The following is a 19850-nucleotide window of genomic DNA, read 5'->3' as shown; positions in this document are numbered from 1 at the left end:
CTATTGAGATATATGACTGTGGCAGTCGGAAAGACGGGATCCCCAGATGCGGTAATCTACCCGCCCGCCCGGAGTGCCTGAAGGAGAAATCTATCCGATTCCCTTATCGGATGTGAAGGTCGGCATTTTAAAACCGGGTATAGATAACCTATTCAGGTTAGGTTTGCTGGGTGGATGCTCAAGATACCTGACTAGTCCTTTTTGAATTAGTGTGTTTGCCGATTAAATCGAAATTCAGGACATAATGTCTATGCTGAAAATCAACCACACCATGCATGCATGGTCTTCGACCGGCACTGCAGACTCTCACGAAACCCAACACAAGACATTTGGCTACATCTGCTCCGGCGGCGCGCAAAGAAGGCGACATATCTTCTGTCTTTGTTTGATTATCCGGAAAGGAGCAAACGCCAGTACCAGCCAAATCCGCGGATCAGATAAAGCGGCTTATCGCGAGGCGACAGGAACAGGTTAAGAGAAGCTGGGCCCGTCTTCTGTGCAGACTTCGCGATGAAGTTTAGGTTATCGATCAGAGGAAGTCGGATGTTATCCCGAGTATTGATTTCAAGGACATCCAGGCTGCTCCGCGGTCTTTCCAAAATGAGCTGCGGAAACGGGGTGTTGCTGTTATCCGGGGTGTGGTCCCCGAGGAAGAGGCAAGGGCTTACAAGAAGGAAATCGAAGCCTATTTCCCGGCGAACCCAAGTACAAAAGTTGTTTTATCGCTTCCAGTATGCTCACGTCATATATTCTGATATTTCGGCAGCATTCCCGCCCAACGACCCCAAGTCTTCGAGCTCTATTGGTCCAAGCCCCAGATGAGAGCCCATCTTCACCCCAATATGGCTGAGACCCAGCGTTTTCTCATGAGCTTCTGGCAATCGCATGCTGCCGATGCAAAGGTTTCGCCCATTCATCCCCTCACATATGCCGACCGCGTCCGTATCCGCCAACCGGGCGACGCGGGCTTCGCGCTCGGGGCTCACGTCGATGGCGGTAGCGGCGAACGATGGGAAGACAACGGATATGGTCTAGGCGACGTAGATCAGCGCATCTGGGAGGGACGTTGGGAGGAGTACGATCCCTGGGAGGCTAGTTGCTGCGTACCCGCCGTCGCTGATCGGTACAACGGTGCGGGTGCATGCTCCATGTTCCGGATGTTCCAGGGCTGGCTCGGCATCTCGCACGTCGGTCCCAAGGAAGGAACTTTGTTGGTCAACCCCATCCTCTCCATGGCGACGGCTTATTATCTTCTGCGACCTTTCTTTGAGCCCATCTCCAAGCCTCCATCTGGAGGATCCCGTCTCTCACGGGATACGTACCTGGACCCGACCAACTGACGATTGGAAGCGAGCCCGTCGAGCAAGTTGGAGGGCGCTACCCCGGGGTTCTCGCAGGAGCTGAACGATATCCTCCACCCACATATGGAGCTCGAAAAGACGATGGTCCATGTTCCCCAGATTGTTCCAGGCGATTACGTTGCTTGGCATTGTGACAGTCAGTTCTCAGCATCATTTCCTGGACCGAATCACCCACCCAGCTAACGAACGACCGCAGCAATCCACTCTGTCGATGAAGTGCACCAAGAAAAAGGCGATTCCAGTGTTCTGTGTATCCCCGCTTGTCCTGTGACCGAGGCGAACATGGATTACGTCCCGCGCCAGAAACAGGACTTCCTTGCCGGTGTACCTCCGCCAAATTTCCCGGGTGGTAAGGGGGAGAGCGAGCATGTCGGGCGGACTACTGAGGAGGATTTGCGGAATTTCACAAACGAGGAGGGTTTGAAGTCGTTTGGATTTGCGAAGTGGGATGCGCAGGAAAATAATCTCAACCAAGGACAGCGTTGGGTGTTGGAGGAGTCGAACCGTATTTTGGGTTTGTAGGGGATTGGGTTGTATTATATCTGTTTTTGAGACGACGTTGTATCGGCGTTTGAACGGTGACAGAATTTACTATCCCCCACGGAGTAGTTAGTTAGCTGGTCCATCTGTTGACATAACTACCTTCTTGGAAGGCCCGGCCGGGAGTTCTCCGTTCCCGCAGTGGTCTTCCATCACCGTCAGATTCGGCCAGATAGAGCGGATATAAGCGGTTTGACTGAAAGAACTGGGTTGAGGTTATGGAAAGAGCGAGGAACAGGAGTCACCGGAAATGATGGAAATCGTTGTCGGTGGTGCCTGAGGTTGGCAACCCCCTCTTTTGGGGCCCTGCACGACCTGTGACCATCTCTCTTCCTCACGAGGCAGTCAGGTTGCTAGACATCGCCTATCATATATACGACAATCTTACCGCCTCATTTCTTTGCGATACGTTCCATTGCAATAAAAGCTACAATCACCAATGGCGAATTACTCAACAGACAGCAGTTCCTAAAAGAGGTGGTGTTCCTCCAAACATCGATAATATGTCCAATATCTATCAAGACTCCTCAAGCGGCTTCTGTGCGGCAAAAACAATATATTCAAAGAGCGGATGCATGTCATTCTTCATTGACTCCTTGCGAACCGCCTCATTGAGATCCATCACCTCCTGATGATCCCAGCCCAGAACATCGGGTAACAGGGCAGCCGTGAATGCTTCCACACCTTCAACCATGTTCACTCGCATGAAGCTACCGCACTCCTTCAGCCGCTCATCCCTTGGCCAGGTACCAACCGGAAGCTTGAACTTGGCCTTATGCACTGTGCCAAATCCAGCGCCCTCGACCCACTGCTCGAAGTTGGGCGCCGGGTCCATAGTTTGCCCGATCTTATTGCAAGCCTCCTTCAGCGTTTCCATCATCCGGACCATGTGACTATCCGGTCGGAGACTCCCATCCTCCGAGACCAGCGTGTTGACTGATTCCTGCAGCTCCAACCAGCCCCCTGGCTTGAGATTCGCATAGCATTGCTTGATCAGTCGCGGCCAGTCTCGGATCGATCCCGCCATGTACCGACAGTGGATGAAGTCGTATGGCTTGGTCTCGATCCAGTTCATTTCCACATCCTCCACGACAAATCTCACGTTGGCCGGGACCCACGCTGGCTGAATGGGACTGATGTCGTTCCCCACGATACTTTCGACCCCAGGGTGCTCATCGCCCATCTGGATGGCCCAGATGCCGGTTCCCGTGCCGATATCGAGAATCCTCATCCCGTCGGGGTTGATGGGAGCGAGAAACAAGCGGTTGTTCATCAGACGGTAGAACGCGTGATGGCACATGTCCAGACGGTCCTGCTCTGCCTGATCGTTAGGGAACGGGTAACTTCCGATGTTGTCGGAGTGGTAGCGACGCCCGTGTTTGAATTCATATTTCATAATACTGGAGGTGATTGAGGTTGTTGTGGAGCCTGAACCTGCGTTGAAATCGTCGAGATCGGGCTCATCCGCGTCCACTTCGATCGTGCCTTCGTCCTCTTGGATTGTTGTCGAGATGCGGTGAGGTACATCCGCATCATCCACCTCGATTGGGCGGTCTTCTTTGGCTTGGAAAGCTGGCATGATGGATTGAGGGCAATTGCAACTTCTACTTGCGGGGAGGATGTGGGTGATGTGAGAAAATCCACGTCTGAGGCAGCAGCGGGGTGCAGACGCGCGAGAAGATATAAGGACCCCTGCGCCGCACTGCTTTATCGTTGGATCAGGGTTTGGAATTGGGACCAGCGATTTGATTGCACACCGGGGCAGGCCAGGTCGAGGCCGATTCGACGGACTGCGACTATCTAGCCGCCGGCCGTTGCTGCCATCTTGCTTAGCGCTGACGGATGCTCCCCGCGGAGGTCAACTTCGTTGCGATTCGCTTCGAAAGTGGCGAATCATACGACGATGATACGATGATCTTTGGGGCGGTGGACTTGCGGCACGGGCAGTTCCGGATACCTGCCATGAATTGATTTTTCCCCGGGACCCTGTGCTTTGTTGGGGATTTGTACTATCATCTTCTAGGTTCCACACATCCCGGCCCCCATCGGGCTCCTCCCGGCCACCTTCATCTATATAGCGCAACACGACCATGAGCTATTCTGTCTACAGTTCTTTCGAGGCTGATATTGGCCATTGAAGCTATTTTCTTCTTCATTGGAGTGCCATACTACATTCGCCTTCCTAGCTCAGTTTGAGCATTGTCATGTGAGTGCTTGCCATGAATTAGTCTTAGTTCTTTCACTGCTAGTGGAGAACACGTCACTGACTTCTGTCCGTGACTGTAAAAATAGTATATAATTCACATCTTATTACAAGGAATATCAGAAGTCCGACTTGACAGATAGTATCGCCGTCACTTGGCACTAGTAGCCACAGAATCAATCTGAATGCCCCCCCCCCCTCTCTTAGTAATAAATCCTATGTAATCATTATCAAGATCATCAAAATCTCTGCCGGGGGCAAATTCACGTCTTCAAAATTACACAGTGATGACAAAACGTGAATTTGGCTGATGGACCGCAATTAACGGCGCCAAATGCGTCACTTCGAGGGTAGAAGCCCGATTCACGAAAGGCACGATTCTGAATATATAAGCCCGCTCTCGCCCTCCTCATCTCTATCTCTCTTCTTCTTCTCTTTCCTCCCATCCATCTCATATCTTTATCCTCAATTATCATATCTTGTCTCTTACTTGTTACCTCCAGTACTGGTCTGGGTCATTACTCAGTCAGACCTCAACTGGTATTAGTATGTATCATTACTTCGTACATCTACTAGGAGTATCACGTATCGACCAAAAGCCTCCCAGCTGATGCTGCCTTTTGCCCACTACAGATTACGTGGGCGGAATCACCTCATTTATCCGACTAGCCTGTCACAAGTTGCGGTATTCTCCAGCACTGCTGGGAGACACTTGCCACCGTCGCTGCATCGGATATTACTTCCTCCATCGAGCCATAAGAATGGCAGACTGGCAAAGCACCACTGCTTATCGACTCGACGCACCCGAAGCGTGCATTCTACTGCGGTAGAGGCCACGAATGCGAAACCTCAAGCTTGTCGTTTCGACCGCGTCTCAACCGCCGGGAACATATACTCTGGGGATTAACCTGTGCGGACCGCTCATCCCTCATCAGATGGCCCTTTTCAAGCCACAAAGCTCAAAACACAGGATACGGTGTTATACTGCTAGTACCTACAAGATACAGGGAATGCCTTTACACGTCATACTGGTCTCGTTGTCGAAACCAAGACCATATGCCGCTTTACTTTTTGACTGGGTTTGCACCGGTCGCTTCTACTCGGAAATGCCTATCTCTTGGGCATTGTCTGTCTGCTGGGGACGAGGACGGTTCTCTCCAACGAAAATGGTACGTTTAGCTGTCACTGGACTGCGTGATCTGGGCTTCGCGTCTGTGCCAACTCTCCCACAGTTCGAAACAGAATTCTGCTTCTGTTGCTCTGACAATCGAAAAAGCGGAAGTACAATCCGCTGGACGATCAGCTTAGCCCTTCGCGCGACAAGCAGCTCGTCCGCCGAAGATTCCGTTGAGGAATAGCGGTATATTTACTGAACTGCGAAGGGGCATGGATGTACGGAATGTGCGAGCGTACTCTATCCACAACGAACGAAATTTGGCCCGTCGCTGTCCTCGATGCCAGGAGACATCAACAGCAGACGGTTGGAATCTCGCTCAAGCGCTTCGGATTCTCGAGAAAGTTTGGTGGCTTTATTATCGAGATGACAGACCAAGCTCGATGCGCTGTTCACTTTTGTTGCACGGTTTGACCACTTACATACTTTACGCACGATTAGGCAGCATGGCAAAAGCATGCGCCGGCCCATGTTTCCATCTTCATCCATTCGGTGTTTGGCAGGGTCAAAGGCGCCGTGGTAACATGGTAACACGCGACTCACTAATTTCGTTTACACTATGGTTGTCGCTGTCTTCTCCCACAGCAAAACCAATTACCACATCAGGCCACCCATCTTGGTCGTCTATACTCCATTTATTTTATTGCACTTTTAAAAGGGGAAGCGCTTTCAATCTTTGCACCACTCGACATGAGGGGCGAATGCAATAGAGTCATGATCTGCGCTTCCTTGGAGGCTGTTGTGGGAGCAGTCCACCTTCCTATCCAAAGATGGACCCTGTTCATCGCCCTCCCATAGCCCAAGTCAAAGCCAAAGACCACATGACGCTTCACTCAGGTGCACCACGATCTATGCGTTTTGCTATCTCTTCGTGGCTGACTGGCGGTTTTTCCAACACTCTCCAAACAATGGTGGAAGAATGTTCAGCTTCATTCGAACGGCTGCTTTCGAACGCCTGACATGGCTAAACCCGAATCCTACCATCATATGCTGCATGACGCCATCCAGCAAGCAGAAAACACCGACTTCGATAAAAGGAAGCAGTTTAGCAACTGCAAAACCCGTCGATCAAGATACCCGCTAGGTTCTGCACTGGACGCGCACATGCATCGTCTTAAAACAAAAGCAGCGCAGCACATCAGACTTGTTGACACTCTCCCTGGGCCAATATCACAACAAACATTATAACATCCTGACTGGGAGCGGAAGCTGTATTTGCTAAAGACAACGGGGTTTCTCATCTGACAGGTCTATTGTTTCCGCGACTCGGTCTGGGACCTATCCATATCTTCGTCTTCCACAAATCGTCTTTGTGGGCGATTGTTAGTCAAGCGAGGACAAACAAAATGAGGTGGACGTAACACCATAGTCCGATGTATCACCCGAATCTGATGCCGGACGAAGTCCTCAGGACAGACCAGTGTACTGCCTCCACCTTCGCTCTGCTTAATGGACCCCTTTAGTGTCTCATGGGACGCAATTGAAAATACCACCGTGCATCACAAATAGACACTTGAGTTCGAGCTGTTAAGCACCTCTGGGATCCTGCACACCGAGGCTTCAGTTCGCCACTTATATCCCTGGTTGCATGTGCTCGCTGAACGATATACGATGTGCCGAACTCTCTTATGAACAGAGCCTAGCTATTCCACGTTGAATGCCTAAATTATCCAGCGTCCCGTTATCTGAACTTACCAAAACGGCGTGCAGTGTCGATGGTACGCATCTACTAGCAACACGGGTGTCAACACTCTGCGGTCTCTTTCCAGCCTTGGATGCCGAGCCTGATTCAAGGATCTTGCTTGTGGCAAAACAGGCCAGGTAGTCATGGCTATCAAAGCTACCACCAATCCCTCTTATCTTTCTTGTGTCCTTGGTACGCACATTCCAGAGATGCCAGTCCTTCTTGGGGCTCTATAGGCCGTTCTCGTTTGTCTCTGAGTCACATCTTCGAAGCTTGGAAACGACAGGGCATACAAGGCATACATGTCACATACACGCAGTTCAGCAATCATGTGGACGTGGCACGGGTGATCCTGTCGCTGAGAAAACATTTCGCATAGAACGGGTCTGGCGTCGATAAATGGGAATAAATGCCCATCGTTCTTTCGAATCGGGGCCAAATTAGACAAGATCTCTCACCCCCCTGATGGCTGTGTTGGCTCGGCTTTCATCCGATCAGGTATCCCGACATCATTTGGGACTCCGGAAGCAGTATTGTCGCATACTCGTTCTAGCTACGAATCTTGTTTTTTTTCCCCTCACGAGGGAATAGTTCTCTAGAAGTCAAACGCAAAGTCGCAATGTTCTGTGTTTGGGACGATCGATAGAACCGTTGTCTCGCTGCTCCGACATACATGGTTCGCCCTCGGACAGGGGAAACGAACGGCTCAGAAGCAAACCATGCGCTTTGCCTTAGATCCACGTTCGCCGTGAAATCATTTACTTCTGGCCTAAATTATGAGACACCAACAAACTAATCCAAGTCCAATGTTACTCGCATCACATGTAGAAGCTACATTCTTCGCTCCCTTTCATTTCAGCACCGGCAACTCCGCTGATCGCAAAATCTACCGAAAGGCCCTTGCCTGGCCAACTGACGAGACACTAGCTGTTGTCATAGCCTTCGTGTTTCAACGTCCCTCAGAAAAGAGTCGCGTCTCAGCTTAATTTCGCGTCTAAGGGTCTGAGAGATCCGGATTTCACTTACAAGCAAGTCCTGGTACTACCTTGTACCCTTTCGACGTGGTACGCCAGGTATTCTGGCTCCAACGTGTCAGACACCCGTTGCATGCCGCTTGCCCGCGGGGGCCTATCGCTGTCCAAACTGGTCAATGTAATGGTCATCCCTCTTTGGACATGTGGGACACACACTCTGATTTTCACATCGGCTTTCCAATTCCATCGAAGAGTCGTACCGCCCCTACGTGACCTAACACGATTCCCAATCTGGTTCTCATCATGGCCTTGCGTTTCTGGGTCTCCGGCAGCTTCTTCCGCACAACCACATCTCTAAAGCAAGGTAATCCGGTACGAACCGGTCTATCCAGCCGCTACCAATATATCAGGTCTCGCATATCTCCTGCGCTACATAAACGTGTGGTTGATGGTGGCACTTCTGCCAGAAAGAAGAAGGGATTGTCATACATCTACCCGATTATGACACATAAGACCTTTCTTCTGTATGCTATGAAGAGCACCTCATTCAAACTCGCGCGATGGTGCTCCACCATAGGGTTCCGTATCAGACTGACCAATTGCTTCTCCTATTTGGGCTATCTTATATTAGGCCGTTTCCGAACCAATCAGGGTCTCGGGGACAATTTCTTCACCATTGTCCTTGGACACAAACTGCCTTGATCAGTTCCATCTCAGGACAGTCTATCCTTCTTGATACGCTTTCCAAGTCTCCACACAAGATGGAAACAGCTGCACTCTGATAGTTAAACCAGCTACCGTGCAAATTTGAACCCGGTTCTTCGGATAATATCCAACAGCCAACCAGCGAGGAATGTGCAACTGTCCATCTCTTGGCACATCTTACCTTTTGTCGAATCACTCACATGGTGACCAACGTCCAATCACAGAGCAGACAAGGACATTGAATTGTCTATCCTGGCAATTGTCTGTTTTTCAATGCAATGCCTGAAACTGGATGATCCAAAATGGCAGACCATATGGTCGCCCATCACTGTCCCTGGTGTGACAAATCAGCCACTTTCGGCACGATTTCTGGACGACACACAGAAATCGTATTCTGGGGCACCTGCAGGCGTCTGGCGTCTGAGAGACTACTGGATTATCCAGGATGTACAGTAGTTCCAATTCTCGGACTTGCAACTGCGTCTTTTAATGAAACAGCAGCTTTCAGCGATTCACTGAGCCACTTGCTATAACCGTGGTAGAGGGCTTGCGGCAGTCCAGAAGTTGGAAACTATCAACTTCCGTCCAGGCATCGTGGTGGTACGCAAGGATGAAGCGTGAGCCTGCACCCGTTGTCGTCCGGCAAAATGGCATTTCTGGGCGCGATACACAGTTAAAATCTGTTGACAGAGCAATGGTGTCGCTTTTAATTGTCCGACATGTGATAAAACGGCAGATATTATCCATACATCGGGTTGGTGAAGCGTGAGGAGCCTGCACTGGTGCGTGGTCTGGCAAAATGAACATTTTCTACCACAATACAGAGTCAATATTCACTGATAGAGCAACATAGCCCCTTTTAATCGTTGTTTTTTTCTGCGATAAAACGCCATATATCATCCATACATTGCAAAAATATCCGGAGATAGATGCCGGCGGGGGGGCTGCATTTGTGCATCCTCCGGCTGAATCGCAATGTCCGCCACGATATACGGTCAACATCTACCCTGTGGTGCATTCAATCTTTTACTTCTGACGAAGCTTTACATTCCGTCCATACAGCGGGATACCGTCCAAAGACAGAGGCCTAGGGGACCTGTAGTCGTTCACCTTTGCCAAGGGCGGTCCGGGTGCGTCTACACAACATGGTATTATCCAAAATCCAATACCTATATCAGAAAGTCCGTTGAAGGAGACAACAATCCACTACGCAAGCCAAGGACTCTATAGACCAAGATACACGTCCCGTCATCCATCTTTCCATCGTACTATTCTCTTGTCACCCGAACAACAAGACCCTACAGAACAAAGGTTCTCGGCAGAGGATCCCAGCCTAAGTTCTTTGGAATCGAACACGAAGGACGCATATCATGTGACAGTTTAAACCTCCCCGGATTTTTCATATAGGCTACGTTGTTTTTGTCTTACTGATAACGCGGCGTGTGGTTTACTCGACCTCTCTTGTGCTTATCGATGCCTTCATTAGGCTCTGCTTACTGGTGCTCTCTCGCTTTATCAGTTTTGGAGTGAGATATATTAGCATATTCTTCCGATCTGCATCGAGATTGTGGACAGCAACCCGTCTACTCCTGTACTCGACTGCTGCGGTGCTCTACTCGCCAAACACCTTTTCATGTCGCATTTTGCCAGAATACAACTTTTTACTATCAAAGCCGGTGGAGAACAGATGTCCATTCGACGAGTTTTTTCTCCGGCACATACAGCGAGTGGGACATACCAACATTAAATAGGGAAAGCAGTCGGTAGAAATGACCTGCGTCCAAAATACTAAAAGGAAGACCAGCCCGATGTGTGCATAAACACACTGGGACACGGTTATATTAGCGATCAAAACCGCGCGCTCTATCGTCCGGTAACTACTGGAAGGACGGAGATGATGAACTTACTTTCTACGCAATTGTTCATCCCAACGATATCCAGTAACGCGTCCAGGAAGCCCACGAAGGGAGGGGCCCAATCGACAGAACCATTATGAATATCAACGACGAAATCGACAATATCCGGCGATCAACTGTCTCAATCCATGGAGACACACCAAGCGGACCAATGGACGTCCATTGTCAGAAGCATAACTGATGAAAACATGATAGCGGCCGGCTATACATCGATATATTAGTATTTAGCCCTTCCATCTCGACTATACCGACTCGGCTTTGGAATCATCATTTTCTATGACGAAGCCCATTTGGAAGATAGTAAAAAGTCTGCCGGCTATCTCGGTCCTCGCCACTATTGTTATATAGTATCTGCCCTTGGTGTCTGGCAGTACACATACGGGTGATAAGTATCTCAGCACCACACTCGACTCGATTCGATATGAGCCTGATTACATACAGGTTTCGAACCAGGCAAAGGCTGTGATGTGATTGGGCTTGTCTGATCTGTATTTCACATTCTAGTCCGCAATGACGGACAAAGAATAATAACTAGTTATCTGATCTTGGATAATAATCTAGCAGCTAGACATTCATCTCCGCCAATCTCTCTCTCATGGTGTCTGCGCTCTTAACACCGCAAGTCTTTTATTAAAGCCACCAAGGCCATGCCGCTTTCAACCGCCTTGGTCCATATCTGTCCCTCCGAATGACGAATTCTGACAATTCCCCCATACAAAAGTGGAAGGAATTCTACACACGCCATGACTGACCCTCGGCGTATCCACATAAGACTTTCGCTTAGTGTGTCTGTCTTTGCTTTCCGCGCCTACGTTCCCCTATCTGAGTGAGGGCGCTCGTCCAGGCCTGACGAAAAAGATTCGAACCAGGTCCATATAGCTACTACTTTTTTTTTCTCTTTTCCTTTTCCCTTCTTCACGCTTCATTTTTTCCTTTCATGATGCCATTCCTCCGTCCGCATGTACTTATATATGTAGATGGGAATTAGCAATATCCAGCACCTCACCAATTAAAATAAAGCACCCCGTGCATCCCAAATCCAAAACCATCAAGACAAAATTATCTTAACCATGATAGGGACAAAACATGTCGTAGTTGGGCTTTTCATCCATTCCCTCCCAAGATGACAACACCATCCTATGACGTCATCTAACAGAAAGGAAGAGCGCATCTGATTGGTGCCCGGATTCATCCCCTCTCCCAAGCTCTTCATTCTATTATTATTATGGCCGCCGCGAGCACATTGTTAGTCTTCACAAAAGTGTTCAATCCCTTCTTTCGGTCCTTCTGTACGCCCTTATAAACTCCATACTTACTCCGATTGGCCCCAGTCTCGGATTCGGATGTACGAGACGAGATGAGGTGATCCGATCGTGCAACATCCCCTGTTCCCCCCCCCCTTCCGGGTCAGATCATACGATCCAGCCAGCCGTCTTTCACGAGCCACCTACCACCCATGCTATCTTACCCCCCATTTCCATTTCCATTTCGTTTCTATTCGCATTCCCTCTTCTCTGAATCACTACCATTGCTGATCTTCACATTTACAACCCAACTGAACTCATCGTCTACGATTTCCCATATTGACTTCAATCCCCACCTCCAAGAAAGCAAAACCAACCGCGACATCCCAAATGACGCCCTCGAAGTCCATAATCGTAATTGGCACCGGCCTCGCGGGCCTAACAGCAACCACAACCCTCAGCCTTACGCACCACCTACCAGTCCTCCTCCTCGAACTAGCCGCGAAACCGGGCGGAAACAGCATAAAAGCGTCGTCTGGGATAAACGGCGCGCCAACGCGTTTCCAACAAAACGCGAACGATACCTATTTCCTGTCTGACACGATCAAGTCGGCCGGGACGCCGTTCAGCGTGTCTACCGCGGACGAGCGCGTCCGCCGTGAGAAGCTGATGGGGACACTAGTGGATTCATCAGCAGAGGCGGTATACTGGCTTGCGGACGAGTGCGGGGTGGATTTGAGTAAGGTGGCGATGTTGGGGGGACATAGTGTGGCGAGGACGCATCGCGGGGCGGGGAAGAAGACGCCCGGGTATGATATTGTGAGTACGTTGTTGGGGAAGTTGGATAAGGAGCCGCTGGTGAGGATGGAGACGGAGAGGAGGGTGACGAGACTGGTGCGGGGAGAAGAGGGGGGTGAGGTGGTGGGGGTGGAGTATACAGGGGAGGGTAATGTCACGGAGACGGTGTATGGGCCGGTCGTGATGGCTACGGGTGGGTTTGCGGGTGATGCGCGCGGACTGTTGGCGCAGTATCGCCCCGATCTGGCGGCAATTCCGTCGACAAATGATGCCAGACCGGGGACGCAGCCGTTGTTGCAGGAGGTGGGAGCTGCGGTGGTCGATATGGAGCAGGTGCAGGTGCACCCAACTGGGTTCCTGGATGAGAAGGATGGGGAGGCGATGGTCAAGTTTCTCGCGGCCGAGGCGTTGAGAGGAGAGGGCGGCATCTTGGTGCTTGGGGATGGGAAGCGGTTTGTGAATGAGTTGGAGACGAGGGAGCATGTTACTAACGCGGTGATGGATCGCGCGGAGCCTCTCCAGACTCACACCCGGCAGTGGGATGTGAGGCTCGTGCTGGACGAGGGGGCTGCCGCGGCGTTGGAGTCACATATGGGCTTCTACCTGTGGAAAGGCCTGCTGCGCAAGACGACTGTGGCCGAGGCGGGCTTGTCAGGACTGGAAGGGACGCTCCAGGACTATGCGGACACCGTCGCTGGAAAGAAGCCGGACGCATTCGGGCGCGTCGCCTTCGGCAACTGGACGCTGGCGGAGGCGAAGCCGGAGTCGGTGGTGTATGTGGGCAAGGTCACACCGGTCGTGCACTTCACCATGGGCGGCGTCGTGATCAACGAGCGCAGCCAGGTGCTGGACGAGCAGGGCAAGCCGATCAAGGGCCTCTGGGCGGCGGGCGAGATCACCGGAGGTCTGCATGGCCAGAACCGGCTGGGAGGATCTTCGCTGCTGGAGTGTGTCGTGTTTGGCCGGGTTGCCGGCGACGAAGCTGCGGCGTTCTATAAGAGCAAAGCTTGAGTTGCAGACAGTGTTCGAGGTCATGAGATGGCCGAGGTTATTTGTTCTCCACTCAGTCTCAGTCCCTGCAGTTCACCCCGAACCCATTTCTGGTGGGTCTATAAACACCCTGTCATATCTTATCTGAAATAAGGTCTCCTCGCATGTTGATCAAATTTCTCAACCATAGTGCCGAGATTGATTGGCGCTCAATAATGTATCCGGTGAAACAGTCATCATCATGCAATCATCAGTCTGAGTCCTTGTTTTGAGTCGTCCCTTGCCTCGTAGATGAGAGGAGTCCAATCCTGCATCCCTGGACACCGTTTCATGTCACTGGATTAAGCACAGACTCGCCTTACACATGGCAGGATGCGACATGTTGAATTAGAACAAGACCTGTCTGGGGCGGACGGCAGGTGCATCAGCCCTAGCAGCCACCGCAGGAATCCTCAATGCGCCCGGGTCGAATCTTCTGCCGCGATTCTATGGACCCTGCCCAGACAATCTACTTTCAAGTGCATCATGGGAGCGCATAAGCTGGGGGTAGCTCTCCTGACATCAGGGTCGGGGGCACATAGACGGTAAATGAGGGAGTGACGTTGTGAGCCAGCGCATCCCTTGCTCAAATTGGCACCGGCTGGCCATGACGTCATGGACTGATGCGATGCGCTGTCGCACCGCGCCACAGAAAAACAAAACTCTGCTCGCTGCCTTCGGAACGGAGTAAATCTCGTCTGCAAGCTAGCTAGCTAGCTAGCTGCTGCCTTGGACCATCGCAGCCATCCCTCATCTGTGCTTGTTTCGACGATGCAGCATGCAGACCCCCCGCCAATATCGCAGGAAACCAGTGAAACCCAGTGGCTGGCACCCAGCCGTCGAGCGGAGTAGTCCTGCCGCACTCAATTGCAAATTGAGCTGCTTGGGGAGTTCTGGCCCACGGTCGGCGAGGGATTGGACGCTGGTAAGTTGTTTGGGGTCAATAGATCGGACTAGTTAGCGGGTGGCGGAAAACTCAGCAGCTCCCCACGCCTGTTGCTGTGGTTTTTCCAGGGTAAGAGTCATGGCCGGCTAGCCACACCAGCGGTGGGCTGATTTTAGGGGCAGAGGCTGCGCAAATCACGACGCAGAGATGCGAGGATCGGACCCTCCGCGTCGATCCCCTGCATCCTGTCGGTCAAGGGTCTTTCCGGTATTCCTCTGCGAGCTTGGGCACCAGCATCCCTCGTCTGACGTCGTTTGTGCGACCGATCGGAGCTTCGCAATGGGTTTTCGTCACAGTTCTAGCCATGATTCCAAGTTTGCTTGTAGGCCCAAGAGGAAAAAACAAAAGAATTGCGAAAAGCTAGGCAAATTCCCACGTCCCGTGGTAGCCCGATGCTAGCGGGGAGGCCCCCAAAGTGGGATCAACAGAGTTGATGAGATAGCATCCAGCTCTCAGCCACCAGCCAGGATGAGGGGCTTCATGCAGCCTATGGGAGGGACGTCGTGGGTGAGTTGAGCCACGCCTCGGGGACAACAGCCAGAGCAGTGGAGCAATCATGACTGCATGACTTCACCCGCGAGCCACGTTGAGGGGCGATCAACGAGACACAGAAAAGAGAAGTAAAACAAATGAAAGAAAGGGATGCGGAAAGCCCAGCCGATCGAGGAAGGCACGCCGGGCTCTGATTTGCGCGCGCCTTCCAGCCTTCTTAAATGGCGGCCTGTTTCCCTCGTTCGCGTCTCTCCTCCCCTCCATCTTCCATCTTCTCTCTCCACAACTCCCCGTCCATCGCCTTCGTCTTCACCCCGTCGGTCGGTCTTTCTTCGCTCACACTGATACCCTCGCTGTCACGCAATTCAGCTCTTGATCTTCAACCACCAACCCACTCCACAATGAAGTCCTTCTCGATCTCCCTCGCCCTCTTGGCCGTGGCTACCATGGCCCGTGCCGACGTCTCCGTCAGTGATTGCGCAGTATGTTGACGCTGATCCCGATGTGGCTGGGTGTCCACTGACCCATCCAGCAAATGTGCGTGAGCAACATGAACAACCTGGCGTCCGAGCTGGGCTGCTCCAGCGGCGACATGTCGTGCCTGTGCGGCAACGCCAACTACAGCTACGGCATCCGCGACTGCACAGCCGAGGCCTGCCCCAATGACGACGCCAGCGCCGTGCTCTCGTCGGCTCTCGCTTCATGCCCGACCTCCAGTAGCGCCAACTCTGCCTCGGCCACCGGAGCCTCCTCCACTGGCGGTGCCGGGCCTGGCGCAACCACCTCGGGTGCGTCGGCCAGCGGATCTGGCTCGTCGGCCAGCGGCAGCGGTGCGACCAACTCTGCTGGAGCCACTACCGGCAGCACCAGCGGTGCCACGAGTGGTGCCACTTCTGGCGCGGTAAGATGCCTTCTCGTGCTAGTTGGGATTATGCTGACAGTTCTAGACTACCGGTGCCACCACCACTGGCCCGACTACCCTCAGCACGGCCACCAGCAGCGGATCCAGCTCCTCCGACTCGACCAGCGGATCCGGATCGTCTACCAGCAGCGGCAGCTCCAGCGGCTCTTCCGGCAACAGCTCTTCCGGCAGTGGTTCTGGTTCCTCGGGCAGCGGCTCCACCGCAACCGGCACTGCTCCCTCCTCGACCTCGTCTGGCGCGGCTTCCAAGACCCTTGTTGGCAGCGGTGCCGTCGGCGCTTTCGGTCTGGTCGCCATGATGCTTATCTAAATGACTGCTTAGCAGTGGGAACATCCCGATCACTGTCTGACTGTTTCACTACTCATGATTACGACTTCTACGTTCTCGCGTTGTATATGTTAATATGATGGGTCATACCATAATGACTAGTAGATAATTCGCCAGCCCCGATTATCATCCGGTGGTAGCGCTTCGCGTTGCATGGTTGGCCAGGTATAGGAACTCGTCGTTAGCTTCACTCGTTTGTCTTTATTCTTGGGTATACAGGTATTCAGCGATGAATATTAGCATTGATCCTCCATCAGTGTGTGGTACATTTGTAGAATTCCGGTATGGCTGCCATTTTGGTAACACAGAATTAGAAGTCTTGTAGTAGATCGACGCTGCAAGTCATACCATACCGCCTCGCTCTCCTCCAAATCATATCCTATGTTCATCCCACCCATACATCTACATCCAGACTTCCTCCCTTTACCCTCCGACGTACTGAGATCTTCACGAGTGTGGCAGTGTACTTTGTACTCGCGATGATCCATCACAACAACAACCACTCCGAAACCTTCCTGTGGGCAAACCCTCGGATATCAATACTCCACAATACTTGTGTCGATCAATGTACTATACTCCCTTTTCCCTTTTCTTTTTTTTTTTTTTTTCACGGTTGCCTAATAGGCACCCACCGAGTAAAGCAACTTTCTAATCCCTCCCTGGGCTAGGTTGGAGGAGTATACGTGCATACGCGATCAATCCTGTTCTGTCTGTACATCTACTTATCTACTATGGGAAAATATATCTACCTCCGTACCTAGACACACATAATCTTCCAAGATGGTGGGGAGTTGAGGCTATGCTGACTTGGATAGCCGGGTGCAGATCAAAAGAATTGCATTTGCATTGGGGATGTATGTATTCGCATTTATAGTAAACGGTTATTGGTTGGTTGGTTGTTGCGGGGACAAGCGGGGGGGAGGTACGCGAATACTACTACTACTAGTACTACTACTACTAGTACAAGTTACAACAAGACAGGAAGTGTAGGCCTGAGGCATAGGTTGCAGGGTCTGATGGACAGGGTGCAGAAAATGTAGATGGGTTTGAAGATATTTTAGATATTTTGCGGTGGAGATATTCTGATTGGTGAGAGGCTGCAGAATGTGACAAATGGATTGAAGGTGTCTAAGGCTCTTTGGGGGGGGAGGGGGGGTTCATTCACCTATCAATATAAGCGAAATCAAGTACACCAGACCTGGTCAGTGAATAGGCAGTCTCAGCGTTAGTCTTCCCTGGACGCCACAAACTTTTCCCTGGGGAATTTCCTAAAACCACCTGCTTAGACTCTCACCTCACTCGTCTTCTTAGTTCTCCCCATCTCCACTTAAGCATCACCAAGATCAATAAAAGGCTCTAACCCGCCATAATCATGTCAACTGACGTCGCCAGACCACTACGCATTCTGATTGCGGGGGGAGGAATTGGAGGCCTGTTTGCGGCGATCGCGCTGCGAAAGACAGGACACGTCGTTGAGGTATCCGCTGCTGCCCTTTTCCGTGGAGATGATGGCTGATAAGTCGGAGATCTTTGAGTCGTCTAGCTTTGGCGGGGATCTTGGGTCTGTTATTCAGCTGCCGCCTAATGCGAATGGGCTGCTTCGTCGGTTCGGTATCATTCCCGAGAAATTCCGTGCCACCGATGCAAACTTTGTATGTTGATTCTCGCGATTGAGGATGGCTAGGTCGGCTGATGCAAGCGTGGGTTAGGTTACCTTCTATGATTCCCAGGGTGAAACGGTCAGATCGAGGGATGTTCGGGGCTTGAGGGAGGAATATCCGTTTGTGATTTTGGTCTAGGAGGCTTACAGACAACCACTTTCTCGAGCCAGTCAGCCCTGATACGGAACTAGCCCTGGCAATTTACTCACCGTGTCGACCTGCGCGAGGCACTGAGAGGCGAGGCTATGTCCTCGGAGGGCGCTGGTACCCCAGTCACTATCCATCTGGACAGCAAGGTCATGGATTGCGATCCGGCGGTGCCATCGGTAACACTTGCCGATGGTCACGTTTTTGCGGGAGATCTGGTAATTGGAGCTGATGGAGTGCATGTGAGTGAGGGTTGAAAGGACATCTCATGACAGTGGATTTGTATAGCTCCGCACTAATTTCGCAGTCTGTTCTCCGCAGCATCATTTCAGAAACCATAGCCCCTTACCCATCTGGAGCCAGCGTGACGCAGTTTCTCGTCCCAATCTCGAAGATCAGGGCTAACCCCAAAACCAAAGACCTTGTCTTTCGTGAAGGGGAGCTTCAGATCTGGAAGGGCGAGTATCGAAAGCTCGTCATCTATCCGTGTCGGTCTGTGGACATATTCTTTGGAAGTCGAGGCAGGTATTGATATTTGCAGGAATAACACGGGTCTGGACTTTGTGTGTCTGTATCTATATACTAAAAGTGAGCATGATATAGAAGGTGAGACGATAACTAGAGCTCACAGAGACCTAATAATAATGGATGCATAGGCCGGGACGTTGTCGGCTGGCATGACAGTCTGATACAGGCATACGAGACCTTCGCACCGGCTCTGAAATCACTTATCGGGCTGGCAGATCCTGCATCGATCAAAGTGTGTCTTATGCTAGACCGCGATCCTAGTGGTACATGGGTCCGACGCAAGGCATGTCTGCTGGGAGATGCCGCACATCCTGCTCTCGCTTGTTAGTATTGATCCCAGCATCAAATGAATAGCATCTGAAAGCTACAGACCAATGCCAAGGCAGCGCACAAGCTATCGAAGACGTAATTGCACTGTCGATCCAACCGCAAGATGTCCTACTAACCAATTCATAGGGTGCTAGCCTCGCAGCCTTGCTCCCGCTGGGCACTCACCCCAACGAGGTCCCATATCGCCTGCAACACTACATGACGAGCCGCCAAAAGCGCAGATCTCTTGTAGAAAGTCTCTTGCGACAGCTGGAATCCAGGATCAGGGAGATAGACCATACAGGAGGCATCACTAAGGATTGTAAGCCTTTCTCATTGCCCTTACCAACATACCGGCTAACCCTTCAGCTCTGGAACTTATGCGGATCAACTTTGACCACGACGCATATGACCATGCCACAAATGTCTTTCTCAAAGCAAAAGCCCAAGGTACCCAATTCCAACTCAATAATGGCCCGGATTAACACCCTAGGCAGGGCAATCCACCACCTTAAGAGCCATCTTGGGCACCCCTTCCCCGCTCCCACGAAGATGGGCCCAGCTCCTTCCTGGCGCGAACAGTACACTTGAAATTAGCTTCCGCACTCGCAAGGCATATTTGGATACTTTCCTCCCAAGTCTCGAGTCTCGAATCGCCACCCCAGGGGGATGGGCGACGGCATCATGGGTCGTGACTCATGCCCAAATACAGAATACCGGTGATTCGCCCGTGAAAGCTGTCAGCGTGGCGCTGTGTATTCCAAATGTCGTGCACATGGAAAACAGTAGCCCTTGTTCGGACAACGGCGGTCCTGGGGCAGACCGATACATCGCTCTCATTTTCACTTCAAACCCAGTGTTTGCGTCCACTGCTCGCGATCGGGATATG

The 19850-nt window shown here is 51.6% G+C and overlaps 6 protein-coding genes across 6 annotated transcripts; 5 read left to right on the top strand and 1 right to left on the bottom strand.

Annotated features, from left to right (window-relative positions):
* Positions 1 to 12: 12 nt before the first annotated feature.
* Positions 13 to 1883, top strand: BO70DRAFT_385483 (DUF1479 domain-containing protein; the record flags this gene model as incomplete). Its single annotated transcript, XM_025545743.1, has 6 exons — positions 13 to 51; positions 402 to 496; positions 536 to 705; positions 790 to 1318; positions 1355 to 1497; positions 1558 to 1883. 6 exons carry the CDS (start codon positions 13 to 15, stop codon positions 1881 to 1883), a joined length of 1302 nt encoding a protein of 433 aa, XP_025401803.1.
* Positions 1884 to 2300: 417 nt separating this feature from the next.
* On the bottom strand, positions 2301 to 3698 carry BO70DRAFT_359722 (class I SAM-dependent methyltransferase). The gene has a single exon (XM_025542600.1). It carries the CDS (start codon positions 3478 to 3480, stop codon positions 2419 to 2421), a length of 1062 nt encoding a protein of 353 aa, XP_025401802.1. The 5' UTR covers positions 3481 to 3698; the 3' UTR covers positions 2301 to 2418.
* A 4135-nt stretch (positions 3699 to 7833) lies between these two features.
* Positions 7834 to 9504, top strand: BO70DRAFT_419939 (uncharacterized protein; the record flags this gene model as incomplete). The annotated part of the gene is made up of 5 exons (XM_025547500.1): positions 7834 to 8460; positions 8866 to 9093; positions 9184 to 9258; positions 9378 to 9423; positions 9466 to 9504. The coding sequence occupies exons 1-5, from the start codon at positions 8240 to 8242 to the stop codon at positions 9502 to 9504; spliced, it is 609 nt and encodes a 202-aa protein (XP_025401801.1). The 5' UTR covers positions 7834 to 8239.
* Positions 9505 to 11822: 2318 nt separating this feature from the next.
* On the top strand, positions 11823 to 13786 carry frdA (putative FAD dependent oxidoreductase). The gene has a single exon (XM_025538420.1). It carries the CDS (start codon positions 12192 to 12194, stop codon positions 13608 to 13610), a length of 1419 nt encoding a protein of 472 aa, XP_025401800.1. The 5' UTR covers positions 11823 to 12191; the 3' UTR covers positions 13611 to 13786.
* Positions 13787 to 15467: 1681 nt separating this feature from the next.
* On the top strand, positions 15468 to 16298 carry BO70DRAFT_393984 (CFEM domain-containing protein; the record flags this gene model as incomplete). Its single annotated transcript, XM_025546425.1, has 3 exons — positions 15468 to 15548; positions 15599 to 15967; positions 16014 to 16298. 3 exons carry the CDS (start codon positions 15468 to 15470, stop codon positions 16296 to 16298), a joined length of 735 nt encoding a protein of 244 aa, XP_025401799.1.
* Positions 16299 to 17688: 1390 nt separating this feature from the next.
* Positions 17689 to 19567, top strand: BO70DRAFT_331559 (FAD/NAD(P)-binding domain-containing protein; the record flags this gene model as incomplete). Its single annotated transcript, XM_025540881.1, has 9 exons — positions 17689 to 17787; positions 17843 to 17968; positions 18026 to 18100; positions 18169 to 18366; positions 18432 to 18616; positions 18666 to 18730; positions 18781 to 18975; positions 19023 to 19057; positions 19109 to 19567. 9 exons carry the CDS (start codon positions 17689 to 17691, stop codon positions 19550 to 19552), a joined length of 1422 nt encoding a protein of 473 aa, XP_025401798.1. The 3' UTR covers positions 19553 to 19567.
* Between the last annotated feature and the right edge of the window lie 283 nt (positions 19568 to 19850).

The sequence above is a fragment of the Aspergillus heteromorphus genome, assembly GCF_003184545.1.
Source record: "Aspergillus heteromorphus CBS 117.55 chromosome Unknown BO70scaffold_5, whole genome shotgun sequence".
Taxonomy (NCBI): domain Eukaryota; kingdom Fungi; phylum Ascomycota; class Eurotiomycetes; order Eurotiales; family Aspergillaceae; genus Aspergillus; species Aspergillus heteromorphus.
Note: the sequence above shows the minus strand (reverse complement) of the source record. Positions and strands in the feature narration are given on the sequence as shown.